The sequence below is a fragment of the Sus scrofa genome, chromosome 14 (genome assembly GCF_000003025.6).
Source record: "Sus scrofa isolate TJ Tabasco breed Duroc chromosome 14, Sscrofa11.1, whole genome shotgun sequence".
Lineage (NCBI taxonomy): Eukaryota > Metazoa > Chordata > Mammalia > Artiodactyla > Suidae > Sus > Sus scrofa.
In genome coordinates, this window is record NC_010456.5 from 120,681,227 (window position 1) to 120,702,074 (window position 20,848).

A 20,848-nucleotide genomic window follows, 5' to 3' on the forward strand; every position below is an offset into this window, starting at 1 on the left:
ACAATTAGGAGTTCCTGTCATGGTGCAGCGGAAATGAATCCGACTAGCAACCATGAGGTTGCAGGTTTGATCCCTGGCCTTGCTCAGTGGGTTGAGGATCCAGCGTTGCTGTGAGCTGTGGTGTAGGTCACAGACGTGGCTCGGATCTGGCATTGCTGTGGCTCTGGCATAGGCCGCCAGCTATAACTCGGGTTAGACCCCTAGCCTGGGAACCTCCATATGTTGTGGGTGTGGCCCTTAAAAAAAAAAAAAAGACAAGAAGACAAAGATAAAGACAATTAAATGAAAACTTACTAAGAGTTTGTGGGAAATTTTATTATTGATTACCCATTCAAATTTTGAACATTAGTTTTTGCTTTAAATTTCTTTAAAACATACCTTTTCATCTTCTAAATTACTGATTTATTTTGACATTTCATTCAAACAAAAAAGAACTTCAACTTTTTAATAAATACTTATGAGGTGAAATTTATTTATTGAGTTTTGAACTCTCTGTTAGACTAGAAGTTTTATAGTTTTTTTAATTTATTTTTTTATGGCTGCACCTGCAGTATATGGAAGTTCTGGGGCTAGGGGTTAAATCAGAGCTTCAGCTGCAGGCCTATGCCACAGCCATGGCAACACTGGATCTGAGCTGCATCTGCAACATACGCTGCAGCTTGTGGCAAGGCTGGATGTTTAACCCACTGAGCGAGACCAAGGATCAAACCCTCATCCTAATGGATGGTAGGTCAGGTTCTTAATCCGCTGAGCCACAGGAACTCCACTTATAGTTTCTTCCATCTGAGTCATGCATATCTTTGCCATTAATTTGACTGAACTTTTGAAGCATCCCAAGATTTTTTTTTAAAACCTCCTTTGAGAGAGATGTTTTCTTATTAGGATAATCTCTTAAAAGTGAACATCAGTCTTTTTCATCCCATCACTTGTGAAACTGCTAGGAATGCAAAAGGTAGACAATGGAGAGTAACTCGAGGAAATCTTTTGGTCTTGAAGTAAGTGGGTAAACTTTCCACAGATTCTAATCTGTAAAATTTCCACAGATTCTAAATATTCTTTTTGTTAAAGTTTAGAAATTTGATTATTAAATGTCCATTGGAATAATAAATCAGATTAATTAGTAATCTAATATTCTGAAGGCATTTGATATTAACCAGAATATATTAAATGATTAAAGCTCTAGTTCTAATGATAGGAATTTAAAATTTCCTTGTAAAATTCCATTATTTTTAATGCTAAATAAGTGTAAAAATAATACATTTATTCAAGAGAACTTAGTATAACATAATTCTAATAGTAGTTAACTTTAGAGTTTTGTTATATTTTGCTGTTCAATGTAAACTTGTTTATTCCTCATAAGGATGATACGAGGCAAATACTGTTGTTTTTCATCTTTCATAGATGAGGAAACAGACCACAGAGAAATGAAGGGACTTTTAAAAGGCCATACAACATTTGAACTCAGGCAGTCTGGTCTTAGAGTCTGTGCCCTTAACCTCTCTTCAGTATTACTTGTCACCAAGTGGGCTTTGGGAGTTCCTGCTATGGCTCAGTGGGTCAAGAATCTGGCTACAGCAGCTCTGGTTGCTGCAGATGCTCGGGTTCAATCCCTGACCCTGGAACTTCCTATATGCTGTGGGTGTGGCCATAAAAAAAAAGATCTTGGGGTTTGGAGTAAGAAAGACCTGGGCTTAAATCATGGCTCAACTTATATTCTTAGAACAAGCGCATGCATCTTGATCTTTTTGAGCCTCAGTATTCTTGTTTATAAAACAAGGGTTATTTAGGGGTTAAAATGAGATGATGTATATTAACTGTTTAGCAGACTCTTGGCTTGTTTAGTAGATGGTAAGTATTATAGCAAATACTGATCAGCAAAATAAAAAAAAGTCACATGAAGAAAATAACTGTTGTTAGTATTTTGAGGTGTATTCTCTCAGTCTTTTAAAAATGTGTTTTTTATTTTATTAATATATCTTCTATTCATGTCATTTTTTTTTCCTTGTATAGCTTTTTTGGTTAATGTTTCACATACAAGGCAAGAAGACCTGACTTTGTCTGTATCACTTAGCAATAAGGCAAGCCTGTTTCAGATTCTGTGCTGGCCAAAACTTTTTATCTCCTTATGTTTAGGAGTGGGTAAGTGGAGATGAAAGGAGACACAGAAGTACATACACTTTTTTTTTCTTTTTAAACCAAAAATAGTATTATGTTTGAATTAAAATTTCTGGCATAATGTCTACAAATTAGTAAAATGTAGGACACTAGAAAGAAGTAGGTAAGAGAACATGCACTAGTATTGATTTTATTAAAAATAACAAGGACATGCCAATTTAAAAATATTTAGAGTTAATGAAAACACTGTATCTGAATGAACAGTCTTAATAAATGTATAGACTATTTCCTCTTGATTATAGAAGTCTGACCATATTGTATTGTTAAATAAACTCACTGGGTGTGATATAGCAGTACCTACACTAATCATCCTTTCCATAGCCTTAACAGCAAAACATGGCTAATGCTCTTTTTTTTCCCCCCTCTCCCCCCCTTGTTTAGGTCTACACACAATGAGCTGGAAAAGAATCGGTGAGTCAGTGATGAGGTGCAGCTTTTATATATGTTAAAAAGTAAACTCAACATTTGACTTATGAAAATAATACTGTAGTGCATATGTAGTTATAACTTTATTTTTTATGTATCATGATCCTGATATATGTATATTCTCTCCAAAAATTAGTAAGCTTACCCTATCTAAGCTGGAAGACATAAGTACATTTTAAGTTCATTTGAATTTTGAGTTTATGTTAAGCCTTCTTTATTTCTGTCTCTGAAAACAGGTTAATTGATAGACTCATGGTTTAAATCCTTGCTAAAGGATTAGGTTTCTGTAGTGTAGCTAATAACTATTATGATAAAATTGTTAAGACATTGAATTTCTCTTCCTTTGCACTTTGTTCATTCATTCATTCACTTATTCATGCATCCAACAGATCTTTATTTAGCACTATCTATACGTCAGTGCCAGGCAGGCATAAAGCTTTACATAGGAACTACAAGAGTATGTAAGGTAGTTTCTGACCTTAAGGAATTTATAGCTTCCTAAGGGAGACAGACAAATAACTAAAATACTGTACAGTGTGGTAAACATGGTGATGGAGAAGCATAGGGTGCCAAAAGATCATTTTGGAAGGTCCCCTGATTCTCTCTTGAGGAAGTCCTGGAAGGCTTTCCAGAGGATAGTGAACACTGTTTATTGAGGCAACTGTAAGAGGTTCAATATGAATATAAAAGATTGTAGCATAAGGCAAGTCAGAGCAGCTGTTGACAGTTTTGCTGAAGAGTTTGGACTTTTTCTGAAAGCAGTTAAAGAGCAGTTGGATGACTTTAAGGTGGCTTCTCATATGATCAGATTTGTGTTTTGGAAAGATCACATTGGCTATAGTGTGAAAAACTATAGGGATCTCAGGGACAGGAATACTCTTTTGGAGGTCATTGGAAGCCTCCAAGGTGGTAGTCATTGGAGATAGAAGTAGGCAAAAATAAAGAAATGGTATGGAATAGAATCAGTAGAAACTGATGATTAGTTGGCTCTGGAAGGTGTTAAATTTTGGATGGTATTAGAATTTACCAAGAAAAGGAATACAGGAAAAAGACCAGTTTGGGAGAGAAGATGAAATGAATAAAATACTCTCTTCTTGATGCAGAGGTTAAATGAAGCAACACATTTGAATTGTTTACATCAGCCATTTAAAAAAAATCATGTAAGTTTCAGGTGTACAGCGCTGTAATTCAACAGCTCTATACACTGTAAAGTGATCAACATACCGTTAACCTCCTTTATCCATTTCACCCTGGCCCACAAAATCCTTTCTCTCTGGTAATCACTAATCTGTTCTCTGTATCTGTAAGTTTGTTTTTTGTCTGTTTTATTTTTTAGATTCCACATATGGTAAAATCATTTGTATTTGTCTTTCTCTGTCTGGCCTACTTCACTTAGCATAAGGTCCATTTATGTTGTCACAGATGGCAGAATTTCATTCATTTTTTATGGCTGAATAGTATTCCATTACACGCACATACCCCCTCCACATTGTCTAGTCATCTGCTGATGGACACTTAGGTTATTTCCATATCTTTGCTACTGTAGATACAACAACATAGGGGTGCATATGTCTTTTCAAATCAGTGTTTTTGTGTTCTTTGGATAAATACCTAGAAGTAGAATAGCTGGATGCTATTTTTGACAAGTTTGCCCTTTTTTATTTTATTTTATTTTATTTTTTTGTCTTTTGTCTTTTTTTAGGGCCACATCAAGCCATGTCCTGCTCTTTTTTAAATAGAAGGGATCTTACAGATTGACTAACCTGCTTCATTGCAGATGAATTTAAATGTCAAATCCTCTTGAACAGGCTTAGTTAGGATTGTCCTCCAGACTGACTTAGTGGCTTTTATCACTCTATTTGCACAATGTTCTGTTCATATCTCCTATTGTAAGACTTAGTTAGTATTATAATTATCTGTTTATATGTCTTTTCCTACTGAATCATTATGACCACCCCAAAGGTAGGGATTCTGTTTTGTTCATCTTTGTATCCTTGGTGTCTAACATTTGATGCATAGTAGATGATAACTTTAATATTAAATTAAGGATAAAACTGGACAAGTTTGGTGGTCTAGTCAAAGACATTTTTCTAGATTGAAGCAAAGCAGTTTGGCAGAAAATGCTTTTCTTTAAAGACCCTCTTTCAGCCTTATATTTCTAGTATATTAAAGGAAATATCTGGCTAGTTTAATATTGTAAAAAGTCCAAGAAATGACAGCTTCAAAGATTCTAGAAATAAAACCTTATATTGACCTTTAGATCACAAAGTATATTTGGGGGCATGTTTTTAAATTCTGATAAACATGTGGGATGGTGGGGGCGGTGGTTTGTCTTTTTTAGGGCTGCGCCTGCAGCATATGGAGGTTCCCAGGCTAGGGCTTTAACTGGAGCTGTAGCCACTGGCCTGTGCCACAGCCACAGCAACAAAAGATCCTAGCCGCATCTGCAACCTACACCACAGCTCATGGCAACGCCAGATCCTTAACCCCTGAGCGAGGCCAGGGATCATTGAACCTGCGTCCTCATAGATACTAGTTGGGTTCGTTAACCGCTGAGCCATGAGGGACACTCCACATGTGGTTTTTATAATTATTTCACCTACCTGAATGTGGTCCTTGGGAGACCTTCCTTGGAAATCTGGCAAAAACCTTTGTTTAATACTAGAGTAGAGACTTGAGTAAACTATTTGGAATGGAGCTTTTTAAATCTTTGAGTAAACTTTGTTTAATGCAGTCTGCACAGTAATTCTGACTTACCGATAACCTTATCACCCATAGTATTACTTTGATATGCCCTCTAAGTTGTTTAACACTAGTTTGTGAGGCTGGTGTCAACATGTGTGGCTTTTGTTGCCTGGACTGTACATGATCTTCAGTGAATGCTTTTTGTTCCCATTTTATTTACTTAGGTCTAAGACTTTCTGGCTGATTTCCTGTTCTACCTCTCTTAAAGCATGGTTCACTCATCCTCTTCTGTCCTCTTCTGATAGTCCTAGATGTTGTTATTTCTCAAATTATGTCTTTTCCTCCCTCCCTTCTTCCCTCCTGTTCTTTCTCCCTCTTTTCCTCCCTTCCTTCAGGTTTAATTGAAAGGTAATACAGAATTAACTTTCCAAAGATGTATTTGTTTTTAAAAGGCGTTTTCTCAATACAAGTAAATAATATAAATAATACTATAAATATTATACATATAAATAAAATAATAAATGTACATTATAAATAAATCTCTAATTTAGTGGAATGTGTCAAAAGATGAGTGTTAAAGGAAGAACCCAATTTAATTATCTGTACTCCACTTCTGAAAAGTTATTGGCTTGCAATCTAACAAAAACCAAAAATATTGATAACACAGGATGATTTAAAGGGTAGGGAGGTGTTTTAGCCAAATAGCAAGAAAGCAAAACAGGAACATTTAAAAAATTTGAGCCTATATTGTTATTACACTTTTTAAAGCCCCCGACCAGTTCTATTTAATGAACCTTTTTTCCAAGGCACCGTTTTTATTTGACATGTTAAAAAAAAAGCTGACCTAGATTTGGCATCCTTTAAAATAAATAGAATTTTGGCTTTCCCTTTCATTTGCTTTTGATTTGAACTAATATGAGGAGAATAATTCACTGTCAAAGGGTGATTTGATTTTGTTTTCACTCTGAAAAGATATTCCTGAAGCAATTCATATTTTTGAAATTTTGCCACTCTACATATAATATATTCATGTCAAAAGTTTTTTTTTTTTTAGTTTAGTTCTAAAATCTTGCATATAAAACTACTCTGAGTTAATGTTTTTTACTAGAGCAATGCATTGAGAATTAGAGTAGATGATTTAAAATTGTTAGTGGATGACAGAGTAATTCCAGATGGCTATCTTTAACAAAGCCCTAAGATTGTTGAAGCCTGGGTCTGGCCTTGAGGACACAAAAGCCAGGAAATGTTGAGGTTCATACTGCCAGATTTCAGAGGACCTGGTGAGCCCAGAATAGTTTTCTCTGGCCCAAAATTACCCCAAGGTGCCTACAGCCCACTACAGAACTTTAGGTAGTTTCAGACCTGATAAAAAAAATTCAGATTCTTTCTTGGCTAGGTCCTGGGATCTTATTTCTGCCCTGATGGTTACACTGAGCCTAGTCTAGATGGTACAGAGCACTTGTTACTTGTATACCTACCCTGTCGCCCTAGACCTACAACAGGTCATAACAGGCTCAGGAAGTAGAAGTAAAGAGAAGTAGAATACCTTTAGATATTCTGCATTCCTCAGGGACCTATGTGAGTCATCTCATGGTGAAATTAATTTTATCTTTGAGTCTTTAAGATTTGAGAGTTAAGTATTTACATTGTCCCATTGGACACTTTTTAAAGCCCCCACCCAGTTGTATTTAACGAACCCTAACCCTAACCCTATAAGTTAGGTCCTTTGCCAGAGAAGAAACCATTCAGTACAGATTTTAGATCACTTCACTGCATTTTCATTTTCTTAATTCAAATTACTAAAGATGTTTTCTAGATTCTATACCTTTAACAGGATTTTAATGGCTAAGAACCTTAGTGCTGACAGTGGGAGAGGCCATTCAACCTTAATAGCTGTTATTCCATTGAAACAAAAGGCTTACTCTTATCCAAACTTTGTCAAAACTAGAAGGACCAAATGAGGACACTGGACTTATAATGCCTTCCTAGATGGAACAGAAGTACCTGAGTTTGTGATAAAAGAAAAGTGTGCCCAGTGAATGATTAATAGGTGTTCTCCATATAGAGACAACTCATGCTTCTCAAGGAAGGACAGACATGATCATTTATGGAGTACTTACTGCATTCCTTACTATGCAGGACTATCATTATGTTTTTTTAAGTGTAGGTGATTTACAGAATTGTGCCATTTTCTGATGTACAGCAAAGTTGACCCAGTCATATATACATGTATATATATATACACATTCCTTTTCCTATGTTATCTTCTATCATAGTCTATCCCGGGAGACTGGATATAGTTCCCTGCGCTCTACAGTAGGACCTTACTGTCTATCCATGCTAAATGTAATAGTTTGCATCGACTAACCCCAAACTCCCAGTCCATCCCACTCCCTCCTCCTATCCCTTGGCAACCACAAGTGCAAGATCATTATTTAATCCTGTAAGGTAGGAAGGCAAAGAGTATAGGTCACAGTATTGTTGGAAACTACCATTTTGACCATCATAACTACAATTTGAAACAAGATGATGGGAACACAAAACAGTCCTACTCATGATCCTATCTGATCTTAGATTTAATGTCAGTCTTTCTCTTCAGTCATGTTTAATAAATACTGTGTTTGGTATTGTGGTAGATAAAGTGAAGTATAAGATACTGACCCTATCCTGTCCTTAAGGTTAAGACCATTGTAGTTTGGTGGTTACAAGTTTCTTCTTTGAATACCAGTTAGGTTACCAATGAGTCTAGAAAGATGAATTTCAAGTATTTTTCAAACTGAAAGTTGAAATCCATTAGTAGTCTATACAACCATTTTAGTGAGTCTTTTGGAAAAGAAATAGAATAGAGAAGAAAATACCAAAGTTCATTGCTTGAAACAAAGTTAAATGTAAAATTGTGAATTTTGTGTGTACCAGTTCATGATGTAAAATACTGTGGTCCAAGTCTAAAAACTACTGCCTGGATGGTCAAGGAGAATGTATGCTGAGCCTTGAAGAAGAGAGACTTCAAATCTAAGGAAAGGGGTCAGTATAAGTAGAGACATGAAAGCAGGAAGCTGGCATCATAAGGTCTGTCCAGGAAAGAGTGAGTAGAGCGTAGAGAGCAGAATAGAGCCTGTCAAATTAGTATTGGGACATGAGGCCAGAAAGGTAGTTTGAAATTGAATGTCAAGGACTTTGGATTTTATTTTGTTGGTAGTAGTGAGTTTTTGAGGCTTTTGAGCAAAGTGTGTGTGTGTGTGTGCGTGCGCGCGCGCGCGCGCACACACACACACACACACACACACACTCTAGCTGTGGAAACAGGGAGACAAGTTTGTATATTTTTGACCTAGCCCAGGTAGGGCTGAAAAATAGGAGAATCACCATTTAGTTGATGGAACTGGGAACAGTGAAGGAGAAAGAGGACTAAGAAGCACTGCAAAGGAAGAATATTATTTTCTGCTAACTGCTACTACCCAGGCTAGGGGTCGAATTAGAGCTGCAGCTGCTAGCCTGTGCCACAGCCACAGCAGTGTAGGATCCAAGCCGAATCTATGACCTATACCACAGCTCACAGCAATGCCAGATCCTTAACCCACTGAGCGAGGCCAGGGATTGAACCTGCAACCTCATGGTTCCTAGTTGGATTCTGCTGTGACACAGCAAGAACTCCCGGCAGGGACTTTGTTTTATTTACCCTTAGCACATAGTAGTCATTCAGTAGATGATCGCTGAAAAAATGGTTGTATATGCTATTGAGCATATCTGTAATGAACAATATGTTATTTATTGAATTAGAATGACAAGTGAAAAATGACAAATACACAAAATACTCTTGAAGACTCCACAGATATATTACTATAATAAAACAATTTCATAGGGGGTAAATGGAAAACTTAATGAATTCTTAAAATGTAATAAACTACATGAAAAAACTTGATAACTGAGAATATACTGAAGGGTTTTTACCATGTGGGACTTTATCCTGCTCATAAGAAGAAAATCAATAACTTTTTTTTGAGAGGCTAATTGATTTCAGTTCATTAAAATATTACTTAGTACACTAAGACAAAGACAGGTAGTGTTGTAAAGGGGAACAGTTTGCCTGATGGAGTTCATGATCAGCTTGTGAGGGCTTCACTCTTTTTTTGTTCCATGAGTTGAAAGTGGTTAAGCATTTTTTTGAGGTAAAGATTTGGAGACTAGGATATCATAAATATTTCAGCTTTTTTTATGTTAGAATTTTTGATGTATTAGTTATGTTCTTCTCAGTGGTTTGGACATGATAATGTGCTTCAAAAGACACCATCAAGAATACAGGGTATTTTTTAGACTATATACATATCCCCATTTGACAGGGACATCTTGACAGAGTGATTGTTTTGGTCTACTTTATCTTAAAACAATACATAAGAGTGAATCTTTGTGACCATGGATTGGGCAGTTGTTTCTTCGTACATCACCCGACTATTTAGGATTCCTTTGCAGGAGGAGCATATCTTAATGGGTTTTAGCTTTGTATTTTGGGTGCTTCAATGACATGTTTAAAAAGAACATACATTTTTATGTACAGTGTACACATTCTAGAAAAAAAATATACATTCGTTTTGTTAGGAAAAAACAAATTCCAAGATTGGTTTGGAAAAACTTTCATTAAAACTCTTACCTCAACTGAAGTACCAAAAGGGTATCTACTTGCATTAAAAACGAGTTATAGGAGTTCCGTTGTGGTTAACGAACCCGACTAGGAACCATGAGGTTGTGGGTTCGATCCCTGGCCTTGCTCAGTGGGTTGAGGATCTAGTGTTGCTGTGAGCTGTGGTGTAGGTTGAAGATGCAGCTGGGATCCAGCATTGCTGTGGCTGTGGTGCAGGCCTGCAGCAATAGCGCTGATTTGACCCCTAGCCTGGGAACGTCCATCTGCTGCGGGTAAGGCCCTATTAAAACAAAAACAAAAAACAAGTTATAGAGTTAGGGAAACTAAACCTTTATTGTAAGTTTGAAATATATAACTGTAGCTGGATCAAAAGTCTGCAGTTTAGGATTGGATCCAATAATTCTGAAAAGTTTAGCTGAAGTTTTTCTTAGCCTTGGTTTATTACTGAGATATAAATTTCATTATAAAGATACCTTATAGTAACTTCCTTAGCCTGATAAAGGGCATTTATGAAAAACCCACAGCTAACATTGCACTGAACAGTGAAAGACTAAATTCTTTTCCCTCAGATCAGGAATAACACAAGTATGTCTGGTCTCATGGCTTCTACTCAACATTGTATTGAAGGTTTTAGCCAAGACATTTAGGCAAGAGAAAGAAATTAAAGGCATTCAGATTGGGAAGGAAAAGGTAAAACTCTATCTATTTGTAGATATCATAGTCTTATGTATAGAAATCCTAAGGAATACACACAAAAAAGTAGAGCTCATAAACAAATTTAGCAAAGCTGCAGGTTCAGGTTTGACACACAAAAATCAGTTGTGTTTTATAGATCAGCAGTGAACAATCTGAAAATGAATTTAAGAAAACAATTCTGGGAGGTCCCATTGTGGTGAATCCGACTAGGAGCCATGAGGTGCAGCTTCGATCCTGGGCCTCGATCAGTGAGTGGGTCAAGGATCTGGCGTTGCTGTGGTGTATGTAGGTGCAGCTCAGATCCTACATTGCTATGGCTGTGGCATAGGCCGGCGGCTGCAGCTCTGATTAGACCCCTAGCCTGGGAACCTCCATATGCCGCGGGTGCGACCCTAAAAAGAAAAAAAAGAAAACCAGTCTATTAGCAATAGCATCTAAAAGAATAAAATACCTAGGAATAAACTTAACAAGAGAAGTAAAAGATTTGTTCACTGAAAACTATGAAATACTGTTCAAAGAAATTAAAGAAGACTTAAATAGATGGAGAGAGAGCTTGTGTCTGTGGGTTGGAAGACTTACTATTGTAGTACTCCCCATATTGATCTGCGGATTCAGTGCAAGCCCTGTCAAAATCCCAACTTCTTTTTAGCAAGAATTGACAGCTAACCCTAAATGGAAATGCATAGTACCCGGAGGGGCCAAAGCAATCTTGAAAAGAACAAAGTTTGAAGACCCATCATTTCCCAATTTCAAAACTTACCACAAAATTGGAGCTCCCTTTGTGGCTCCGTCGTTAAGGAACCTGACTAGGAACCATGAGGATACAGGTTCGATCCTTGGCCTTGTTCACTGGGTTAAGGAACTGGTGTTGCCATGAGCTGTGGTGTAGGTCGCAGACGAGGCTGGGGTCTTTTGTTGCTGTGGCTATGGCATAGGCTAGCAACTGTAGCTCTGATTCGACCCCAGGCCTGGGAACTTCCATATGCCACAGGTGCAGCTGTGAAAAGAAAATAGAAGGGGAAAAAAAAAAAAAAAAGAAGCACAAGCAACACACCAGAAAAATAAATGTTTGTGCTTCAAAAGACACCATCAAGAAAGTGAAGACAGGAGTTCCCGTCGTGGTGCAGTGGTTAACGAATCCAACTAGGAACCATGAGGTTGCGGGTTCGGTCCCTGCCCTTGCTCAGTGGGTTAACGGTCCGGCGTTGCCATGAGCTGTTGTATAGGTTGCAGATGCAGCTCGGATCCCGCGTTGCTGTGCCTCTGGCGTAGGCTGGTGGCTACAGCTCCGATTCAACCCCTAGCCTGGGAACCTCCATATGCCGCGGGAGCGGCCCAAGAAATAGCAACAACAACAACAAAAGACAAAAAGACAAAAAAAAAAAAAAAAAAGAAAGTGAAGACAAATTACAGAATGGGAGAAAATACTTGCAAAACATGTATCTGATAAGAGATTTGTGTCCAGAATATACAAAGAACCCTTACAATTAAGCAAAGACAACCCAATATAAAAATAGGCAAAGAATTTGAACAATATACAAATGGTCAATAAGCACATGAAAAGATGCTCAACATCAGTAATCATTAGAGAAGCACAAATCAAAAGCTACAAGATACCACTTTACATTCACTTAAATGGCTAATTGCTCACCAACTTTGTGGTCACTCATTCATCATACCATCATCATTGGCTGGGGGAGAGGTCTTAAAAAGTCCACTGACCTCACATTTTGGCACTTAAAAAGTGCTGGTTTCATCATTGTCTGATGGCATTGCACAAATGACTCAACACTTTACAATTACTTAACACGTATAATTAACCACATATAAGTTTCCAGTATTTTGAGTACTTGATCATGAGCAAAGATTGAGTTCCGTAGCATACGAAAAGGAAATATTTAAGATTTTTAAGAGCCTCTAATTAACAGTGACATCTAACAAAATTAAGACTATATACTGAAAGAATATGGTAATCATATCAGTTTCAGTTAAGGTCTACTAAAATATAATTTGATTGTATTTGTTAGGCCTTGAACAACAAAACTTGAAAAGTATAGCTGTGAGGGAAGGAGAAAGAGCATTTGTCCAGAGACCAGGAAATAACTGTTGATCTGGTTTTCTGATTAGGCAAATAAAAATGATGGCTGTTTTCTCTTTTTATTCTAAAGATGGAAAACTGACACTCTTATCTTTCAAATTCATGTAAAAGACCTGAAGAAGTTGATTTTATTCTTTGTATTTTTTTAGGCAGTGGGAGTCCAGTTACAAATTGGAGTTATTGAAGATAACTACAGAACACTAAAAAAGTAGCTATGCACTGGAAAGTAGGGGACACACTTAATAGAATTTGACTATTTATAAAGCTATAGAACCAGATAAATATATAAGTTAACATTTTCAGTGTGCAGAGTAACATCATTTGTCAAAGAAACATGTAAGGGATGCATTTATTGTTGTATGCAAGTAAATGAATATTTTAGCTACATTTTTATAGGAGCAGAAATGCTGAAAACCGTAGAGAAACTAAAAATAGCTGCCCAAGTGCAGAGATAGGTACTTGTTAGAGTTAGAATTGAATGTTACATGAGATAGAGGTGAAGTAATATGTGAGTTTTGGAGATAAAATTTATGGTTAATGGAGGGAGCATAGTCAGGATAAAATTACACATCTAAAATGCAGTCTGTGCAGTGAAGTCATTGCAGTAGTGTCTAGATAGATTCACAGTTTCTGTATTGACCTTTGTCAGAAATAGCTCATTAAGGCCAACTTTTCTGCTCCCTGACCCAGACTAGAAGTGAACAGGGACTGATTTAGATAAGGATTGCATTCTAGAAACTAAATGTTCTCAGAACGTCAGCTACTCAGTTCCTAAAGTTTTAATCAATTCTATAGCTGATACCTGGAAAGAGATGAGATCATTAGGTCTTAAAAATGACCAAGAAATAATATAACTTGAAACTCAGATTTTAACGTTATATTTAGAAATAAGTAAGTCAGACTTTAAATAATTGATATAGTATTACTGTGAAGGTATGGTAACTTTTTTTTTTTTTTTTCCTTTTTTAGGGCTGCACCCAAAGCATATGGAGATTCCCAGCTAGGGGTCAGATCAGAGCTACAGCCGCAGCAACGTGGGATCCAAGCCACGTATGCAACCTATATCACAGCTCATGGCAACACCGGATCCTTAACCCACTGAGCAAAGCTAGGGATCAAACCTGCATCCTCATGGATCCTAGTCAGGTTCGTTAACCACTGAGCCACAAAGGGAACTCCCATGAGGGTGCAGTAGCTTTTGATTCAGGTGACTGCAGAATGCGTATCTCAAGTGTAGCTGTAAGTTAAGTAAGCACTTCCTCTCAAACTGTAACTTTGTAGTTTAAAAAAGAGAATAGTTTAATTAATAGATTTTCCCAATGTATTTTAGATGATGCAATATACAAAATTTATTTTATATCGGCTCTAAGGAATGTGTTTGATCCATAAAACTGGCTGTACCTTTTACAATGATATTCATAAAATTATACAGCAGCAAAATTCTACTAGATTTTAAGGCATTATGCTATTTTGCTAAATTCTTTTGCTGCATGTAGTAATTAGTACAGTGTATATGCTCTGACAAATGCTGGTTTAATAATAACTGCAATTCAAATACTGTCTCTTAAACTATCATCTTCATGTAAATAAATTTCTATTTTGATGCAAATTTTGGCAATTAAAGCATGCCAAGAGGTACATCAGTAAGAAGTCTTTTTATTACATGGGAGACTCCTTTAGTATCTTGCATTTATTTACCTTCAAAAGTGAAGAAATTCAGACTCTTTGGTATGTTTTAGCTGTTTCAAAGAAGAGGATAGTTTGAGTTCCCGTGGTTGCTCAGTGGTTAATGAATCCGACTAAGAACCATGAGGTTTTGGGCTGATCCCCGGCCTTGCTCAGTGGGTTAAGGATCTGGCGTTGCTGTGAGCTGTGGTGTAGGTTGCAGATGCGGCTTGGATCCCACATTGCTGTGACTCTGGCATAGGCTTGGCAGCTACAGCTCCGATTAGACCCCTAGCCTGGGAACCTCCATATGCCTCGGGTGCGGCCCTAGAAAAGGCAAAAAGACAAAACAAACAAACAGCAAAAAAAAAAACAAAGAAGAGGATAGTTATTTTTTTCTTACCTTTTTCTGTGTGTTCTAGTGAATGATTTCAAATTTGAAGTCCCATGGGTGTTAGGATTGAAAAACCACAGGTCTGGGGAGTTCCCATTGTGGCTCAGCAGAAACTAACCTGGCTAGTATCCATGAGGATGCAAGTTTGAGCCCTGGCCTTGCTCAGTGGGTTAAGGATCTGGTGTTGCAGTGAGCTCTGGTATAGGTCGCAGACTCAGCTTGGATCTGGTGTTGTAGCTGCGGTGTAGGCAAGCAGCTGCAGCTACAGTTCCGATTTGACCCCTAGCCTGGGAACTTCCATGTGCCCAGGATTTGGCCCGAAAAAGAAAAACCACTGGTCTGAATGAGGATTCAGTAATTAGGTTAGAATTTTCTAGTATGGTTATTTGCTAACCAGTTTTTTAAGACTAATTGGCTTGGGAAATAATTTAGCCCTGGGACAAACACATGAAATGTGACTTATATTCATATCTTCTAAATCAAGAAAAGTTGGGAGTTCCTGTTGTGGTTTAACAGTAATGAGCTCAACTAGTATCCATGAGGATGTGGGTTTGATCCCTGGCCTTGCTCAGTGGGTTAAGGATCCGTTGTTGCCAGGAGCTGTGGTTTAGGTTGCAGATGTGGCTTGCATCCCGAGTTTCTGTGGCTGTGGTATAGACTGCAGTTCCAATTCGACCTCTAGCCTGGGAACTTCCACATGCCACAGAAAAAAGAAAAAAGTAAAAAAGAAAAAAGTTGAAACTTTATGAACTCAAATGTATAAATGATTTCCTTGTTTTGTTGTTATTTGGGGGAAAGTTGATAGAGAAAGGTAGATTTTAATATTAAACAGGGTTTAGGAGCTAAATTGTCAAAAAGGATACCTGTAATCCAATATGGTTGACTTCTTTGGCGTATGTAATGCATTGATGAGAGAATTCCACCAGAATTTAGAAGATAATTTTTCTTTTCATCTCCACTACTGGTAGGTTGTGGATGTTATATTAGTTATCTAAATTTTTGGAGTCTCGTTTTCTTTGACTGTTAAAAGGAGGGGATCTAGAAGATTTCTGATTCCCTCCCTGCAAGAAAAGTTTTATATTCTGTGACTTTTGTAAGTTCAATAATTATAGGCATGTTAAAAACTTAAATATTATTTTACTATCTCCAAAGCATTTTCCTTTATATAAATACATGTATATGTATGTATGAACCACCCCCACACACATATAAAATGAAAGAGCAGCTGGACTAATGAGCTTAGAACTTCACCCTATTCAAACTTGAACTTTGTAAAATATCTAAAGATTATTATAATACATGGTGCTATAGCTTTATGATAAATGCTTATTTTGTTAACAAGTACCTACTTTATAATGATAAATAGTAAATGTACAACTAGATTTTTCTGTAAGAAGTATGTGTATTTGTGTATATAAATAATATTAACACATTTTCAAAGCCATATACACATACACACAAATGTAGATACAAATTCTGATATTTAAATGTTAATGAATATTAGAACTTTGTCCCTTTTTGAAAAATACTTAAATTTGACTTACTAAGGAAATGTAACAAGTTAATCTGTAAACATTATTGTGCTAAGTCCTAGTTATATTTTTTTGTGTTTATATTTGCTCAGGCTCCAGAAATCCAGTTTTGTGGTTTTAATTATATTGTATTGCTGTATCTATTCAGTCATTTTAATAGGCCCCAGTGATCACTACCTGAGGTGCTATACCAGGAGGAAAAAGCACACTGCTGTTACACAGAATTCCAAGGAAGGACAGCTTAACTTATTTAAAACATTTGTCTCTAACAATCTGAAGAGCGAGTAGGCTGGTGTATTGTGGTCTTTCTTTCCTTACCATTTGGACAATCAAAGTACATTTTCAATAATGTCTTCACTGCTTTGATAATCTGCCAAGACCATCCCTAATTTGGGGACATCTCCACTGTCTTTTGTTTGTTTGTTTTTCCTTTTCAGAGTTAGTAAAAGGTGCTGGAAATCAGAGCTGTGCTGACTGAATTCACTAAAAACTTACGCTGTCTTTAAATGTAACTTTATGGATTGGTTATTTTCACTTCTTACTGTCTCTCTATAGCACTTATCACAGTGACTATTTAAACCTTTTTTTAAAAAAATCCTTTCAGCAATGTGGAATAAGAACTCAAAACTAGGGGATCATCAAAATCACATTCTGCCATGATCTCTAGGTCCAAGGTGATGGTGGCCCTGTAGAATGAGTTCGAAAGGTTACTTCCCCTGCAATGTTTTGGAATAGTTTCAGAAGGATGGGTGTTAACTCTTCTCTGAATGTTTGGTAGTATTCACCTGTAAAGCCATCTGGTCTTGGACTTTTATTTGTTGGGAGTTTTAAAACTATTGATTAGATTTCAGAACTGGTAATTGCTCTGTTGATATTTTCTGGTTTTTTCCTGGGTCAAACATGGGAAATTGTACTATTCTAAAAATTTGTCCATTTCTTCTAGGTTGTCCATTTTATTGGCATTTAGTTGCTTGTGGTAGTCTCTCACATGATCCTTTGTATTTCTTTCTTTTTTTTTTCAGATTAAAGTTTCTGGAGTTTTTTTTTTAAGTTTTATTGACATATAGCTGATTTACAAGGTTGCGATAATTCCTGCTGTTCAACAATCCTTTCTATTTCTATAGCGTCAGTTGTCATTTCTTTTTCATTTCTGATTTTATTGATTTGGGCCCTCTTTTTTTTGTGGTGAGTCAGGCTAAAAGATCTTGTAATAAGTCACACAGAGAAAGACAGTCATCCTGTGTTATCACTGATGTGCACAATCTTAAAAAATGATGCAAATGAACTTGGTTCATAAATACATAAACCAGAATAGTATCACAGACATAGAACACAAACTGATAGCTACCAAAGGGGGAAGGGGGGGAGTAATTAATTAGTTTGAGATTAAAGTATCCGCACTACTGTATATGAAATAGATAACCACTAAATACCTCCTGAAGAGTACAGGGAACTAACTCATTATCTTGTAATAAACTGTAATGGAAAAGAATCTAAAAAAATATATATGCATATATGTATATGTATAACTGAGTCACTTTGCTATATACTTGAAACTAACACAATATTGTAAATCAACTATTTCAGTAAAAATGTTTTAAAAATCACATTCTGGTTTACAGATACTTTAGTTTTTCTAAAATATAGTGGCATAACTGAATGATCTTTAAGATCTCTTTTAGTCTGAAAAAAACCTGAGATTTCAAATACTCAGGTCCAATTTTTACTGTCAGATCTAGTTTAAGAACCAAGGGCTAGGACCCATGTCTCCCAGCTCCTAGTCTGAAGATAATTCCCACTATATTATTGTGACTTTCATTTCCTGCTTTGCTGAAAATGGGAATGCCTCGTTTGAACTTCTTCATCTTCCTCTTTATTTTAAGCCTTTGTGCTTTTGACTTTAAGTCCTTACTTCTTCTGCCCCCATGTGTACTCCCCTTTTGCACTTCTAATGCACAGAGAGGTATGAATAAGAATAACAAGAAATGTTTATAATAACCAAAAATTAGAAGTAAGCTGAATTTCTGTCAAAAAAAGAGAATGGCTAAATAACTAATAATAAATCCAGACCTTATAGCAGGTGAAAACAATGATATAGATCTCTACGTGCATATGTGGGGAGATTTCCAAGACATATTTATTGGAAAAAAGCAAATTAAAAAATAGCATTTCCAGTATGATCTCACCTCTATTAAAAATACTGCAATCAAACATGTAAATACATTGGGAAAGTTCTAGGAGTTCCCATCGTGGCTCAGTGGTTAATGACTCCAACTAGGAACCATGAGGTTGCGGGTTCGATCCCTGGCCTTGCTCAGTGGGTTAAGGATCCGGCATTGCCGTGAGCTGTGGTGTAGGTCAAAGATGCGGCTGAGATCCCGCGTTGCTGTGGCTCTGGTGTAGGCTGGCAGCTACAGCTCCGATTAGACCCCTAGCCTGGGAACCTCCATATGCTGCAGAAGCGGCCCTAGAAATGGCAAAAAGACAAAAAAAAAAGAAAAAAGAAAAAAGAAAAGAAAAGTTCTAGAAAGATACATGTCAAACCAATAAAGGCTTCTTGCATTTGTAAAGGGAATGAAAGTCAAGAGAAACTATCATGTCGATTTTATTGTTAGAGTTTTTGTAGTAAGAGTGTAGATTTTTTTGAAAGGCAATAAACAAGTGTAATCCTATCCATACATTTCCATAGATAATAGAGCACGGAGGATCCTTAGGAGATCATCTAGTGTTCTTATTTAATGGATAAGGAAAGCTACATCCCTCCAAGTTTTATTCTCCACCAAGATGATTAATGACAGAGTCAGGATAAGAATCTAGACTTTCTGATTCTCAAACCAGAACTTTTTCTTTTCTTTCTTTCTTTCTTTCTTTCTTTCTTTCTTTCTTTCTTTCTTTCTTTCTTTCTTTCTTTCTCTCTCTCTCTCTCTCTCTCTCTCTCTCTCTCTCTTCTTTCTCTCTCTCTCTCTCTCTTTCTCTCTTCTCTCTCTTTCTCTCTTTCTTTCTTTCTTTCTTTCTTTCTTTCTTTCTTTCTTTCTTTCTTTCTTTTTCCTGTCTTTGTGTCTTTTTAGGGCTGCACCCACAGCATATGGAGGTTCCCAGGCTAGGGGTCTAATCGGAGCTGTAGCCGCCAGCCTACGCCAGAGCCACAGCAACACCAGATCTGAGCCGAGTCTATGACCTACATCACAGGTCATGGCAACACCGGATCCTTAACCCACTGAGGAAGGCCAGGGATTGAACCCGAAACCTCATGGTTTCTAGTCAGATTTGTTTACAAGGGCCACGATGGGAACTCCCAGAACTTTTTCACATTGCATTTAAGGTATATCTAAAATACGTTTTTCACAAAGCCTTTTCTGTTTGTCCAGAATGATAGCTGTTCTAAATTCCTGTTAACTGTTTATGTCACTTATATGAACTTTAACCCATACTACCTCAAACTGCATTGTCCTCCCTTTCTGGATCATGTATGTTCCATGTGGAGAGGGACTGTAACTTTCTTTTCTCTGTATCTGACACAGTATCTTGCACATAACAGGTGCTCAGTGAATTAGTAATTAACATTTTTGTTTGATTTTTGTAGCAGACTATACCTTATGTTAGATTAAGAGGAAAAAAAAGTTAAATGCCAAGTCATACCTGGGGGTTTTTTGTTTGCTTTTTTTTTTTTTTTTTTTTTTTTTTGGTGAAACTTGCAGCTTCAAGATAGAAAATATTTTAGGAAGGCACATGGTGAGATATTTGCTACCCTGAAAATATCTTCCCTTTCCAAGGAAAATACTTTTGTTCTCCACTCCTGCTTCAGAGAGAACAGTTTGTCCTCATAGGATATTCTAGGTAATATGACCCACTTAGGAAATATGTGGTGATTGCGCTTCATAATGGGACCTCTACTAAAGTTGTACCATTGCAAAGTATCTCTTGAGTGTGATGATTTTGTAGATGAGAGTACAAGACTCTCTGTGTCTGGATTGGGTACAGCAGACCAAGAAACTCAATTGTGACTTAAGATTTTGCTATAAGTAGTGTAGAAGTTGTGACAGATCTTTTTGTTGTTGTGAAAACATTTCCTCAAAATATTTAGAATTTATACAAGTGTCTTGCCCTTGATGTGGTTACCTTGTTCTGTCTACATAGCTCTATAACTTAAGATATTAACACCTTATTACATTTTAGTTTACTTTTTGAGATACAGACTCTTTCCTGTGATTTTTATCTGCAGTTGTGTTAATCCTGTTTGCTTCTGAATTTTTGGTAACTTGATTTATTCTGATAACTGTTTAATTTGACATCATTAAAAGCCTGTAGAATTATCTAAATAGACAACATGAAAGTTTCTATGATCATTTAGAACATCATTCTTGGGTAGTGCCTTGGGAAGACATTCTTTTTTGGAAGGCTAATGTCTTTCTTAGTTTGGAATTAATAGCTTTAGGAAAACATCATAGAATGCTGAGAATTTCCATAAATGCTTTGAGCCAAAGAGATTGTTAATGAAATGGCCAATTGGTGCTTATAGGTATTCATTTAGAGCCATT

General features: G+C 36.7%; 1 protein-coding gene across 3 annotated transcripts in view; it reads left to right on the plus strand.

Moving 5' to 3' along the window:
• Positions 1-20,848, plus strand: part of MXI1 (MAX interactor 1, dimerization protein) — a 78,942-nt gene that overhangs the window by 37,536 nt on the left and 20,558 nt on the right. For all 3 annotated transcript variants that reach the window (XM_003133181.6, XM_021073199.1, XM_021073198.1), the window contains exon 3: positions 2,557-2,586. In XM_003133181.6, the coding sequence (XP_003133229.5) occupies positions 2,557-2,586 (30 nt within the window). The remainder of the gene's footprint in view (positions 1-2,556; positions 2,587-20,848) is intronic.